The sequence below is a fragment of the Melospiza melodia genome, chromosome 4 (assembly GCF_035770615.1).
Source record: "Melospiza melodia melodia isolate bMelMel2 chromosome 4, bMelMel2.pri, whole genome shotgun sequence".
NCBI classification, from domain to species: domain Eukaryota; kingdom Metazoa; phylum Chordata; class Aves; order Passeriformes; family Passerellidae; genus Melospiza; species Melospiza melodia.
Window position 1 is genome coordinate 94,339,505 of NC_086197.1, and position 15,693 is coordinate 94,355,197.

The following is a 15,693-nucleotide window of genomic DNA, read 5'->3' on the forward strand; positions in this document are numbered from 1 at the left end:
GGACTACATTGTCTGAAAATATGCAACATTTACCTGGGCTTATCCAAGAACACATCAAAGCTGAAAGTAATGCACTCTACAACAAACTCTAAAGAGCCAGATGTCCTGTTGAAACAATCCCACCTGCCCCATGGTTTGGGCATAGGAGGGGCCAAGCTGCAGGGACTGACTCACCTTCCAGGGGTGACTGTCCTGAGCCCACACCAAAACCCCTCTGCAGAGTGACGGCTGCAACACACCCCCCACAGCCATCACAGCCCCCCTTTGCCTGCAGTTTTGGTCTTTTGGTAGCAAAGTTGTGTAGATGCCATGGGACAGAGAGAGAGAAACGGCAAGTGTTTCTCACAGCGGCTTGTGAGAAATTTTAGGGAGCTAGAAAGATGTGATAACCTGTTGACTATAAACAATTTTCAAGTGCTATTTTTTTACTTTATTTTTCTGTTCCTCTCAAGGACAGTGTGTAAAAAGATGTTTCTGTTAGTTAGTCAATAGAATAGAATCTATCGTCCCACTCTATAAAAACCGCGCGGCTCTTTTGAATAAAGCCTTCTTTCCCTTTTCTATGATCCTGCCTCTCACCTGTTCCTACCATGACCCCGGAGCACGAATGACAAAGCTGAACCCATCACTTCCCTGCCTCTGCATGTTGGTTCCAGTCCTGGTCAATGCACCCAGGCCAAGAGGAGGGAGCAGGACTGAGCCTGCTCCAGGATGGGACCTCAAGGAGCCAAGGGGGACAATGCTATTCAGCATGGCAATGCAGCAGCTTGAGTGCATCAGCAGCCTGCTGCCAAGGGTTTATTATTATTATTATTTATATTTAAGTAGCATTTAAAGGGATTAAGCTCCTCCTGAGCCAAGCACTTCAAACCTAGTTCTGCCCTGGAGAGTTTGTGAAGTAAATGGATAGCACGTATAAATGATGGGAAGGGAAACTGAGAAGTCAAGGGACTTGCTTAGCTCAATCCCACAGTCAGCAGAAGAGTTTATACATCTGTTATCATAATTCAGTTACTTATCCAGTGAATGATGTTGCATCTAGAAGACTCAAATCCTCCCCAAACACAGTGAGAGTAATATTGATTGTAATTAATGTCAGACATAAAGGAGATCATGGATTTGATATCAGACAAGTGCTCCAGAATAAATCAGAACATGTGATCGGGCAGACATTTGAATTTATCATGGAATTGTGTCACAACACACGGTCTTATACTACCAGGAGTGTATAAAGTTCTATGAGGCTTCCACACTCATTAATGGCTAGGGAGAGTGTTGTGTTTTTAATGACACTTCCAGAAGTGTCAAATTTTATATAACAATAAAAGTTGTATTCAGCAAGTTTTATATAACAATAAAAGTGATGCATTTTTCACAGGTAGCTTACATAAAATCACAAAAAATCTGGAAGAATACATCCAATTTTATTTTGAATTAAATAAAAAAAAATGAAACATTGCAGTTTAAAAGTGTATGAATACATTTGAATAGATCCTTGGCTAGGATCCATTTTGGTGTGAGTAATTCAATTTAACTGAGGAGTGCTGCAGCTCTTAAACTTCATATTATTTTACTTGCTCTATCTTATTTCATTTTTTTAATAAACAACAATCCAAGAATATTCAGTGCCATATTGTACATGACTGCTAACAAATACATCAGAAAATATAGACTGTCTCCTTCGTTAACCTTACTTCCTCATTAGTTCCAGAACTTTATGAGAAGAATAAATCTTTGTGATTTATATAGGTCTGAATAAAAGCATTAAATTTTATTAGCATCCAGGGTAGTATATTATTTTTTATTGTTGGTAGGTATCAGTACTTAAATGGAACATGTCATTAGGCCTTTATCTTCAGACAAAAACATTTCTGAAAGCAGCAGAACAAATAGGAAAAAAACAGAGGTTGCTGTAAATAGATAATACCAACAGCAAATTAAATTGTTCTTGATGTTTTGCTTTAATCATCAGTGAGCATATTTATCTGAAATTTACACACATTCTGAAATTTATCTGAAAATTTACTAGAATATTTCAAAACCTGTAGAGCACAAATTATTTTGTGTTTCCAATTGTTCACATCTTCTTACTTCCACTTGAGTTGGTTTCCCTTCACCTGCATATACGCCAGGAATCCCTTCAAGCTGACTCCTCTCAGTTTCCCCAGGGAAGGCAGAGAGGGATCCCACTGAAATCACCCAGCTGTGGCAGTGCAAATCCAAACTGGTGCAGAGGGGCCAGCCTTCCCCTGCACAGCTGCAGGAGTGCAGAACAAGTCCACAAGAACAGATTTAGGGCACAGGGCAGAAGTTGACTTGATCCCACATATTTGCTACAAACCCCAGAGATTTCTGCCGACTGTCCCTGTCATCCTTCCTCACCTCTTTGGGAGCGTTCAGCACACTTGATTTGCAGTTCAGCACTGGCATATCACCCTCTTCCTCAGGAAATGTAAGCTCTGGTCATGTGTTTCATGTTATTAGTCAGCTCAAAGGCCCTCCAAAAATGGAATGAATGGAAAATAATTGTGCTGAGGGCTTCTAATAGAAGATGAGTTTAAAAATGCGTTTCATTTCCCGTTGTCTTTAAGTGTTTTGTCTGATAAACAAACACTATTGGAAGCCTCATAAAAGGGAATATTATAAGTTAAAGAGGATAATCAAGAAGAAAAAAATTTCCCCAGTGCTGTATTTAAGTTTAAAAAATAAAATTAATGAAATGTATTTTTATTTTCCAGGCCAAAGCCACACCTTTAATGTATCAACTGCTTTGGATTGGATCAACAAAGTCGTTCCTGGTTTTAAATGTTGCCACATCTCCTCTTCCAGTGTTAGACAGGGCCTGATAAGGCGACTCAGCAGCTACAGATGGTTCTCCTCTGGGAAATACCATTTTCAAGGCAAACTTTACCTCAGGTGGATATCCAGGAAGATATGGTGCATGCTCAAGGTGCTGGGTTAGGCAGCATCCATCCTCATGTCTGAATACCACACGTACTTGCATGAGCACACAAGGCCTGTGCAAGCTGGTACCAAGAATTTCTCCTGTGTGGTAATTCTGCACCTTTGAACCTCTAAATTTCCTCTGTGCAGAGCACAAATGTTGAGTTGTCTCAAAATCCTCAAGGTGGAAAGTTCTTTCTGCTGGTAGATCCCCAGTGATGGAGATAATTTCCAAAACACACACTGGATAAAACTTAACAAATACGATGTTCCTGCTCATTAATAAATTGCATAATGAGTTGCATTTTCTTCTGCAATTAGGTAAATTCAATGCTGACCTTTGCTCCAGAAGTCATTCTGGCATGCAGAGATAAAAACATTTCTGAGTGACTAAGAAATGAGGCCAGATAAATTCCTTTGTGAATTACAGTAAGGGGGTGGCTAACAATGCACTCTTTAGATATTTGAACAATTATAGTAAAGTTGGAAATTTCAAATTTATCCTCATATTTCCAGAGAATCTCAACCACAAAATGTTCCCCCCCCCCCCAAACCAAGTCACTAACAGAAAACAGTTTACTAAAATTCAAAATAAATTCTCCTCACTAGTTGGAAAACAATCAAAACCAAGTAAAATGTGGAACAAAAGTTTGCAGGTAGCCTTCTGAATCTCTGTCACAAATGGTATTTTCTCATTTTTGCCCCACTACTCCCTTTTTGATGCATTTTTTTGTAATTTCTAATTTTCCAAGTGCCCCTTAAAAGGCTTGACTTAAATGTCAAGAAAATGGTAATAACACATGAATGAAGAAAAAGCATATATTTTTTTCTTTGGTGTTTAGAAATAGGGGATTGCATTCAAAAAATTTCATGTGCAGGACCCTTGCCTTCTTTCTGTGATTAGAAAACTGTTGCCTAAGTGAATTGATAGCAATATACTGCTATTACGATGAATTTCTGATTTTATTATTAATTTAGGGCTTAAAAGGACCCGCCTATAATCACTGGAAGTATTTGAAACCCCGCACTGCAAAACTACTTATAGCCTCTGAATATCCTCTCATTGTCCATGCCCTTGCCATGAACTTTTACTGCCCTGACATTTCTCCTACTGTTCTTTCCCAAACTATTTCTAACAGCCAGTTTAGTTCAGGATATGCAAATAATTTTCACAAAAAATAATAAGAAAAAAAAACCTCTTCATGTCAGGAGGCTTAAAGAAGTTTCTGGTGAACTGGAAGTGACAGCAAACTGTTGGGGTAAGCAGAGATCAGTGGGAACTCTACAATAGATAAGGTATTGATAAGGTTTTACCGTCCTCAGGGAAGCAGTCCAGAGTCAATAGATTGGGAAATGGCTATTAAGATATTTAACTGAACTGCAATTTAACATGATTTCAGAATACTAAATAGCACCACAGAAGTTGCTATAGAAACAAATATATTTTAATATTTGTAATACAGTATGTGAGCTTAATCTACTGGGTTATAAGAAATCCATGGAAACCTGGAGGCTCAGGGTTGTCACTCCACTGCATTCTTGCTTCAAAAGCTCAGGGTTGTGCTTTATTTATTACCTTCAGTTGTACAGACTCTGTGGGATGTAATCAAGCAGTCCTAATTTCTTCTAGTAAGAAAATGGATATTTCACATGTGTGAATCAAAATTTTCTGGAACACATGTATTGCAGTGGTCATTAAAATATTTTCATTTTTTAACACAGAAGATCCTAAAAATAACAAATTTAGAGCCAGCAAGGGTATTTGGAAACACTGGTTACAAGGAGATTAGTGCTATTGATGCAAATTATTCTTTCTGTGGCTGGTTTGTGCTCAGTAAGGGATATTAAGGGCATTGTAATGGCTTAGCTCCTGTGCTGACCAGGAAACTTCCCTCCTAACTAATTTCAGGAAATCATCTGCAGCAAAGGAAGCTGTGGGTGAAGGTGGATATGTTCAAATGGTTCTGGATGGAGAATGACTTGCCATTTTTGTACATTTTGGGTACATCATACTTGGGCCCTACAGGTTCCTGTGCAGTACTGAGGTGTGGATACAGGAGACAGACAGCATGGCACAATGAACTCAGTAACCCTTTGATTACACCCAGGGCTGAAAAAGCCCTTAGGGAGTGATTAATTTGCCTCAGCACTCTCATTGCCCTGATATGGTTTATTTGCCTTCATCACTTGAAAATGTAATATTAATGCTAAAAAATAGAGATGTCAACACTGATTTACTTTCTTCTATTGCTAAATATTTCACAGCTCATCATGGAGCTAATGAAACTTTTTTAAAATATCTCCGGCCCTTTTTATCTTGTCACAAAGCAATTCAATTTCTGTATGTGTCTGAAAATATTTTTAAGTTATCTTAAACAAATGGTCCCAGAAGACTCTTAATGTTCACAAGCTCCGAGTAACATTTTGATTAGGTAGATGATGTGGAGTTGGTGTGACCTGGCATTTCTGCAGAGTCATTGACACTATTTTGTACTGATGTGTGCCTGACAGTAGCTAACCTGGATGGAAAGAGAAGAAGAAGGAACTGTTGTAAAACTTCTCCTCACACATCACTTCTCTTCTGCTGAGGCTTTACACGGCATCAGATAGAATTATTTAGAACATGTTCACTCTCCAATTTACATCCCATATTTCATAAAACCTTAAAAAAATTCCTTTGGCAAGATTTTGATGCTGTATCTCTATTTCCATATAAGCATGGGGATATCGCAACAGCTTGAGGGAGGAAAAAAACCAAACTATTTTCTTCCTGGAAATATCCAGGAAAACAAGAACTCAGGCCTTTCAACCTTCCTGCTGAAATTTTTGAACAAATTTTTTCAACCAGTCCTGGTGTAGTGCTATTTATTTGAGGGAAAAAAGCAAAGATCAGATGTCTGTGACTAAGACCTTGCCTTGGAACTGTTTCCCAGGACAAAAGCTCTGGAGCTCTAAAAGTTAAATGTTATCTTACTAACCACCTCCTCATCACAGAGCTCAGGGTAAGCAGTAATTCTTTTGGACAAACCTGATTTTCAAGGAAAATGTTCATTTTTACCTCAGAAAGCTGTACTGGTAAAATACAGTTATGTATTCTTAGAATAATTAATGCTTCTCATGATGATTAAAGTGCTCAGAGAGACAGGTTTTTTAACTATTGCTAGTGATATTAAGAGATGTTAAGACTCAAAAAGATCCTTTATTATGCAATTAAATTGATTCATAGAATCATAGATCTATTTGAACGGATTGCTGTAAGAATTATATCATGTAAAGCTCTTTTTCTCAACAAGAAATGAGTAGGCTCAAGTACAACCTAGGGTATGTAAATCTCAATATATGCTAGGGATAGAAAAGGAGGGAGAAAAAATGAAAGCTTGTATTGTAAGACATTTTAACACTTCATAAAATCTACACTGTTGCTTCATAAAACCTACATTTAATTGTCAAATGAAATGTCAGTGAAAATGCTCACCAGCATAAAACTTTTTTTGAAGAAAGGCTTCATGACAGAGACATTCCTGTGTTGTATGCTATCTGACAAATTAACTGAGCAATTTAAGCTGTTAAGTATCACAAAGGGGCCATGCAATACCTTCTCTCAGAATCACAGGATTGTAAATATCTTGGAAAAGATGGCTAAAGTGATCAAGTCCAACTGTCAACCCAGTACCACCACCATGCTCACCACAAACCATGCTCCTCAAGTGCCACATCCATGTTTCTTGAACTCTTCCAGGGGTGATGTCTCCACCATTTCTCTGGGCAGCCTGTTTCAATTCTTGACCATCCTTTCCATGAAGATATTTTTCCTAACATATAATCTAAACCTCCCCTGGTGCAACTGGAGGTTATTCCCTCTTGTCTTGAGGAAATGCACTCACTGATTTAATTGGATCTCATGTAAAAATGTAAACTAAATCACAACATAAGAATTTTTCAGGATACAATCTAAATTAATCCGTAAAAATGACAACTAAAGCAACTGAAGACCTTAGAGATTTGAAATACATAAACTTTGTTAATAAAAAGTGGAAATAGAATGGTACTCTAAGATAAACTAGATTTTAAAACTGGCAAGCTTGAAAAAGCAGACTATGGGACTTTTCTTTCTCTCTCTAATAAATGAAATATTTTAAGTATTTGATTGATAGACTCTCTGATTTATTCAATAATTAATCACAGAATTTTGGGATTATACTTACCAACTGAAAGTGGAAAAATGTCAAAAGGATAAAGGAATTGTTTCCTTCAACTGCTAGAAGTAGGGACTTGAATTTGGATGAGCTAAAGCTGGTAAGTGAAAATTAGACTACTTGTTGTCTTTTTTTCTTTTTTTTTTCACCAATAGGAATACTTGAGGTACAGATATTTTCAGTTATATTTCAGAAGTCAAAAGACAACTTGAAAAGTTAATACTGAATTGTAGAGGAAAGTTAATCTAATTTCACCATCAAATGTTGATGATGAATACAGGTTCAACAGCACTTCAGCTGAATGCAGCTGGATTTTGAGTAATCCTGTAGTTCCTATGGGAACTGTTGGACAGTATGATTAGATTACCAATAATTTATAAAACTAGAGGCACATCTTATTTGACAGCTTACTTGATCTTGGTGTTGACTTAGTGGTCGAGAGTGTGGCAGCTTCTCTGGCAGCCTTCTGTCAAGGATGTGTCCGTTCTCCAGACGAGGCTCTCTGGGCTTGTCAAACCAATCTGTTTCTTCCCGGCGGAGATGGTAGGCTTTGAAAACCAAGGACAGGTCAAATGCTCTGGTCCAGTGCTGGGCAAAGGGCAAGAATGGGCATTGTGCACAGCAAACATGCAGAGTGGTTACTAATTGGCCATGCAGCTAAAGCAAAGTTAGAGGTGAGACTTGAGACATTGAACTTGAGTGTTATTTAGCTGTGAGACAGCAAAGGGAGAAGACTCTGTTTATGTCAGAATCAGAACTATGGGTATTAAATACAGGAGATATCTACCAAGTGCTATAGCCACTCCCTCCTTCTGGCAGCTAAGAAATACACTGCAGATTTCACATATCTCTAAAATGCTTGTTGAGAAAAATTTAGTCATGTTAGGTATTTTGCAGCTGACTAAGAAGAAACCACAAACTCAGAAAATCCAAATCATAATCAATCCTCAAATTGCAGACTCCACTTATTCCCAAATTTCTGAACTGAGTACTGTTCAAAATATTTTGGAAATAATTTGGAACTACATATAAAAAAATTACAACCTCTTTATGAAATTGATAGCAAACAAAATCATAGAAAATAGGAAACCAATCTATGTAACTGAAATTCTAAACAGAAATATTACAGGTGTTCTCATTTTTAATTCCATCCCCCGATTTTATAGTACAAACCTTTATGTATGGATTTTTAATGTTCTTTCTGCAAAAATTCTACAAGACTAATATTACCCTTTGCAACAGTAAATGTCGTATTAGGCATCTTTTGGGGATCAAATAACATCATTTCAATGAAATCAGTTTTGCAAATGGATATATTTATGCTTACTGACTATTGGGACATGACTGTCACTCCTTTGGGATCAGAATCATGTCCTGTTTTCTTCTATGTTGCCACTCAGTGTAAATCAGGTAATTCAAAGTAGAATGTAAGGAAAGTTTGAATTTTATGCATTATTAAGCAAAATAAATTTGGAAACCAAAAGAAGAGAATATTTGTTTCAGCGAAACCACAAGGAATTGAAAAACTTAAATAAACCAGTTTTTGCTATAATAAGAGTGAATGAACATGACACAGAAAATAATTAAAAGGGAAAATGGTAGTGTTAATAATCTTTCCTATTTAGTTGTGAAAATAAATATTATCTATTTGGTTTAAGAAATAATTTTAAAGAAATGTTAATGGGAAAAAAGGAAGCTGTGCTTTTTCATTACTATTTTTTTAAAGCTTTCCAAAAAGAGGAAAAATATATATGCAGGATTTTTTTTTTAAAGAATACATTGCATGTGGTAAAACCAACATTCTATATAATATAATAAGCCTTCACTTTTTTTTAAAATCTTGATTAATATTATGATTGATATTATACAGTCTCTTCCTTCATGACTGTGCACAAACCTAATCTAACATGAAATGGTGTATTTAATATTATTTAGATAAGAATATATGAATTACCAGAAACATTATTAGAGGTTGATGCTTATCTCACTACTGATTAGTTATTAACTGCTCTCAATAACCCAATTGATAACAGTTATGATCTAGCATGCAAAATTTCATGCTTTACACATTTATGCTAGTTGATCAGTACCTGCACAAAGCAGGCTTCTCCATAACTCATCCTGACAGAACTTTTTGAAGCTTGCATGAAGAACCTAATACATATTCCTGACCCTAGATGCTAATGCTGGCTATCACAATCTGTGTCATCATCTGAGCAGATGAAAGAATGATTTTGTTTTTCCTCCTGCCTCAGTTAAACAACGTTTCCTGGATTATTACTCTTAAAAATGTAAAGTTCCATACTGCAGTTCAGACCAGCCTATTTTTTTTTCTTTTTATGAAACTGTGATGAATGTGAGTATTTTATTGAAATTTAGGAAGTTATAAATATTTATTTATACAGACACACACACCCCCCACACTCACATGTCCACACACACCCCATTGGTTTTGGCTTGCACAGCTGGGATTTGTCACAGCTGGAAACCTGACAACAGCCAAGATGAACCACTGACAGAGAAGTCATCCTTTTATTTATAAGGCTATCAGAATGCAGCCAGGTGGTTCCACCCAAACAGATGAACCAGGTGAGACTGAACTTCAGGCCGTGAGATCCAAGAAACTCAATCAGAGAAGTAACAGTGATCACTCTAAATCCCACAGATAAAAACTTACAAGGAATCAACTGTGTTGATATCTTGATGTCTTGATATCTCAATTTTAAACTTCTAAACTCTGCTGAAAAATTTCCAAATTAGCATATAAAAGAAAAAATATACTTGAGGTGAGAAAAGGTACATTTTATACCTTCTGAACAGCAAGGGCTATTTATAGTCATAAAATTGAGTACTAGCTTCAGCCTTCTTGAAAATTATTATCTTCAGCATAACTAAAAATGTGTGGAAAGTGGCAGCTGTGGGGTTGACAGAGATCTGTTTGCTGGATCAGAGTTTTCATGGTACTGGGAACCCCGAGAAAATCCCAGGTGTTTCAAGATCTCAAAATGCTGTTTATTTTCAATGGGCACCTCTGGACATTTTGCTCTTTTGACACTAAGGCTTTTTTAACCTGTTTGAAGTTTGGAAACCCAGTGTAATCACTACTTATGTCCTGAAGCATGGTTTTAAGATTTGTTACAGTATGTACTTAGTGAAAAACAGAAGGTTTGGACTCAAAGTCCTATTTGCATTCTCTTCTAGTATTTGTTATGGGATGCCACCTATAAAAAATGAACAGAAAGTTGCGAATTTCTCTGAATTTGAACAAAAGAAAAACAATTCAAATTTAACATTTTAGCTTAAATTAATTTTTAAATGTCTTTTAAGATGATAAATCAAGTTATAGCACAAGAAGATTTTTCTTAAGACAGTGCTTAAGACTAATTTTTTTAAATGAAATGTCATCAAGACCATGCAGCAGTTGCTTAAAATAAAGAGAAGCTGCAAAGCAAATTGTGCTAAAAGGCTGGACGAAACACGCCAGAATAGCTGTCCACTGTCTGATCATCAGATCACTACAGAGAAGAGTGCAGTCCCTAAAAAAGAAGGCCATGAGTTTCTGTAGAAATGTAATTGCTTCTTTTGAACACTTCTTATCTTATATCCAAATTATATTAATAATTTTCAATACAGGTTACTTGCGATTAGACTGCATATTTGAAAGTAACGTGATGAAGCATTTTGGTTTCCCAAGAAATGGGCCATTTGTGAAGATAAAATTTGATATAACTTAGAAAAAGGCTGCTGAAAGGGAAAGCCCTGAGTGACATATCACTCTAATACAGATTATGGGAATTGAATTACAACACACCAGAAAGGGTCTAACTAATCAGAGACTGATTTAAAACTGAAACATGTTCAACTTGAAATGTTGCATGTATGTCTTGTACAAATATATATGAGAACTATAATGCACTGTAGGGCAGATATGTAATTCCCTATGACCTGTTCACATGCAGTAGAATAGCATAAAAATGGATCTTTTTGGTTCAGGTTGGTTCTCCTCAGTTTTCAGCAGGAAAAGTCCTGTATCTTTCACAATGTGACTCTAGAATGACCGACAGAAGTCACAAGCTGAGAGGAGACAAGATAGCATCTGCTTATTTAGGAAGAATGATATGAGTTTCAGGGAGTTTCTCTCAACTGCTTTCAGATTTAATTATAGGATTCTGTGTGCTAAGAATGGAAGGACAATAAAAACAGTTAAACTTCCAATAAATATCAAAAAAAGCTGATGACCCTGAGTCTCTCCTGAAACACAGAGTTCATGAGGGGGTTTTAAATATCTAAGAAATATAAATAAAAGCTTAGAGAACAAAGTCCTTAGTATGAAGTATGAGAAAGGCAAAAAGATAATTTTTTCTAATGCTTATGGAAGATTTAGTATGTGTAAAAAATCAATAATGCAATAATGAATGGAGGTTAGTAGAAATGTGAAAAATAAACCATACTACTTCATAATCATGCAAATATGTCTTTTGAGACAATCATTGCCATTTACAGACAATAGAGCGCATGCAAAGTCTCTTTTATTGTGCAGTAAATACACATAAGAAAAAGTTAATGGAGTGCATACAATTTTGAACATCTTCATTTCATTTGCCTTCAAACTGTCTTTATGATTTTTAAACAATTTAGAATATATTAATTCTGAACTGACTCAAACAAAACTGATACATAATTTGCAATTATTAACTTAACATCAGCTTTAACATTCTGCTGTACTTATTCAGAAGCAGCATTTTTAATTGCACTATTTATAATACATCAGAAAGGTTCCTTTCATGAACTTAAGTGAGATAAACTCTTGTGTTTATTTGGCAGACGTGTATGGGGTGCATATAAAACCAGCTACGCTGCATAACCCATCAACAGAAGTAAAATACTTTATGTCTTTTATTGAAGTATGAGATTGTCTTGCACCATTCAAAGACAAATTATCTTACATAATCACAATTCTGAATGCACAGAAGTCCACATGACAGGATGCTTTCAACAAACCATATGTAGAATGTTGTTTTGCTATCACGTTAAGCTCTATATGGTTCTAACATATGATATGTACTTAATGAACAGACTATTTCTATATAAACACAGATCTAAATTGGTGCATCGGGAGATGGAATTATAATTTTTTTGTGTTCTATCATGAAATTTCATGCACATAAAATTACTGGAGTTTTTTAGAGATTTGGGAGATTATTTCCAAATCCCAACAAAAACGATTGCAAATAAGTTCAATGATTCACAGTCACTGGAGAGAGCTGCACATAAAACTGATGGCAGAGTCTGTATTGTACATGGAATGTTCTACACAGTATCATTGAAAGGTAGACATAAACAAGTGAAAAGGAAAATGCACAAGCAAACCAAAAGGAAAGCAAATCAACAACAATATAGTAGCATGCAGTAATAGCTTAACACCATTCAGAAACTGTTAGGGTAAAATAAAAAATATCAAATACGACAAAACAAATCAACCCCCAAAAAATGTAGATACACAGAAGATGCACCAAGGAACAGAAAAAGAACAAGTCTTTGAAGTGTAACAAAAATCAGACACATGCATAGAAATGAGGATTTGCGTTGTGATAGTAAGATACCAGTCTGAGGCCTAATTTACCTTCACTGTCTGACATGGCATGCTGGAAGTCATCCATGATGAAGGCTATATCTCGATCATAGCCTCGAGTCCGTGACTCCTCCCTCATATGCTGCTGGACCTCAGGTAATGAATGGCTCGATCCAAACTGGTCCCTGGTATCTGCAGATATTGGTGGCAAGGGTCCAGCTGCTGCTCTTGCCATTCCCATTGGCTGTCCAACAGGACTTAGTGGGCTCTCCTCCTCTGAGTTCTGTGCTACTATTGGGATCCTTCCCCTGCTTTGGCTAATAGGCAGACTGGTGGGTTTGGTTCTTCCAGAAGGTGCTGCATGGCTAAAGGAAACATCTAAAGGTTCAGCTTCTTGGGCTTTCAGTCTTAAAGAAGAACTGGAAGAATCCCTTTTCAATGATAGATCGAGCCCGTACACTGAGGAGGGCCTAGATGAGGGCCTAGATCTACTACCACTGCTATAGGACTTGTCTGCTTCATCTTGTAGTGCAGATCTCATTGTTGGACCTAGTGCAGTCCCAAGGCCTGCTCCAATGGATGACGTCAGTGGTGGCCCCATGTACTTCTGTTGGTCACTGATGTTTTTTCTAAGGCCATAAGTGATATCATCCTGAAGAAGCCTTGCCCTAGTAGTGATTCCCCCAAGTGTTGAAGTGCTAGAAGTCATATAGCTTGAATAGTCAGGCTCAAGGTCTCTGCTTTCTTGGATAGGTGAAAACTTTGTAAGTTTGGGGTCTATCAAGGCTTTTTTGTGTTTTGACTGTTTCTGGTAAAGGAGGGCTGCTGGGAGCTGCTTAGCAGCCTGCTTCTCAAGAGTAAGCCTACCTATGCTGTATTTTTCAGATTTTGGAAAATGCCTGTAGCTGCCCTCTCCATGGTAGTACTGTGATAGACCAGCTAGATGATCGAGACTTTCTGCGCCTCTACGGAACTCTTGCTTTATCTGGTGTTTCAGAAGTTTGAGCTCATAAGGGTCCTCCATTGGGTCTTCATCAGCTTTAACATAGGAGTGTAACCTAGAGGAAGTCTGCAGTGGTGCCAGGAAGTCTGACACTTCTTGTGCTCTCCTGGCCTCAGTTGTGCGAAGAAGTCGATCTGTTTTGGTCAGATCTTTCTCATGGAGGCTAAAACTGGAACCAAGAGCTCCTGTTCCTTTAGTAAGTTCTCCTATATCATCAATCAGCACATAATTTCGGGATGTATGGTGGTGGTCTATATCTGCATAGAATGAATCCGCAGATATGCTTGATATAGGGCTGCTTGCTATGCTGTTTCTCTCATCTAGTCCTATCCTCAAGTCCAAGGTAGAGTATTTACTGCCCAGCTGGGAAACTGCATAACTATTGTCAGTTGACACTGGTGCTATCATGAGAGGCTGATTGCGAATTACATCATAGTTTGTTGTTATCTTAGGCTCCATGTATAATGTGGTCTGTCTTGGCTTTGGCTGTATCACCATCATCTGTGATGGGAGTTGATAGGATGGCTGTTGAGATGGTGGTGGTTGAGCCTGTGGGGTAAAAGACATGGTGGCTCCTGTTTGGAATGCTGTCTGGGTCTGATAGGGTGAAACCTGCTGGTGATACAAAGGCTGCTGTTGTTGGTAATGGGACTGCTGTGTGAACTGAGTCGGTGCTTGAGTTGGCAGGGCAGGAGATGAATACTGATATTGAGCATATGGGCTTGTAGCAGGGGCAAACTGTGTTTCTGGCTGGGTTTGTGGTGGCATAAACTGGTTAAATTCTGTCTGGGGTGCAGTACGTGGTCTTTCCAAGCCATGCTGAGTTTCTATTCTGGTTGACCTGGTATTATTAACTTCACTGTCTGACATATAATCACGTTCTTCGGCTACTCCTTGGAGATAGGCACGCTCTCTCTTTTCTCTTTCTTTTAGCAGGGCTTCTTTCCTCCTATTAATGCCCATTTCCAAGTATCTCAACTTGGCATCTATTTCTTTTTCCTCCTCATCTAGCTCTGCTTGCTTCTTCCTAAGCTTGGCTGACTCACGTTCGACCAGATCCAATTCCCTGTCTATATCCTGAAGAATTTTGGCTCTGGCCATAGTGGTGGTCCTACAAATCCTTCTCCGTGAAACTGATCCCACAGAAGCATATGGGGACTGAGTTCCTGCTGTGGCTTCTTCTGGAGGTGGATTGGGCAGAGTCCTCTTCACCTTCTTCTGAGTGCTGGATGGAGTCAAGCCTGAAGAACCTTTTGACTGCAATAGAAGAAACAAGACTCAATCACTATCCTGAAGGGAAATTAATCACAAGTTATTTAAATTTTTCAGGGTATGGCTTTGTAACTTAACCACATGTTTTCTTTAAGACAGAGGAAATTTTATATGTGTTATTAAGCAGCAGAAAATAGAAAGGAAAATGGCCATCAGTCTACTAAAAATGAGCAATCTAATGCAAAAATAAGGGTGACATTCACTAGGTGACACTTTGTTTGGCCTAAGTTTAAAAAATCTACCTTATATTCTTAAAGTTTAATCTATAATAATTTATTTTTTTTTAAATGTCTACGTGGTTATGCATAAACATAATGCATATGTGTGTGGGAGGGGAATATATGTATATATACACCTCCCTTTCATATAACATTTAATTTAATAAAAACTACATATAATTATAAATGTACTAATGTACTTATATAAGCATTCATAATTAAATTTATATATAATCTGTACAGTCAAATAGATTACTCTGGGCCAGACACTGAATGCATACCCATAAACTATAACTTCTACTGAAATCCAGACAACAAAGCAGAACTTTCTAGTGACAAGGCAGATAGTTCTTACATGATCTTGTAATTTTTTGCCTCATAGTTGATGCTATATATGCTTTTTTTTTTTCAGGGGATTTTCTTGTCCTTTACAAAACTGGTGAAAGCTTTCTTCAATTCACTGAAGTCTTTCATAAATGAAATTTGTTC

The 15,693-nt window shown here is 37.3% G+C and overlaps 1 protein-coding gene across 8 annotated transcripts in view; it reads right to left on the reverse strand.

The window, feature by feature from the left end:
* PCLO (piccolo presynaptic cytomatrix protein) overlaps window positions 1-15,693 on the reverse strand; it is a 323,800-nt gene that overhangs the window by 121,983 nt on the left and 186,124 nt on the right. For all 8 annotated transcript variants that reach the window (XM_063155629.1, XM_063155626.1, XM_063155627.1 and 5 more), the window contains exons 7-8: window positions 12,763-14,971; window positions 7,551-7,687 (exon numbers count right to left, since the gene is read on the reverse strand). In XM_063155629.1, the coding sequence (XP_063011699.1) occupies window positions 7,551-7,687; window positions 12,763-14,971 (2,346 nt within the window). The remainder of the gene's footprint in view (window positions 1-7,550; window positions 7,688-12,762; window positions 14,972-15,693) is intronic.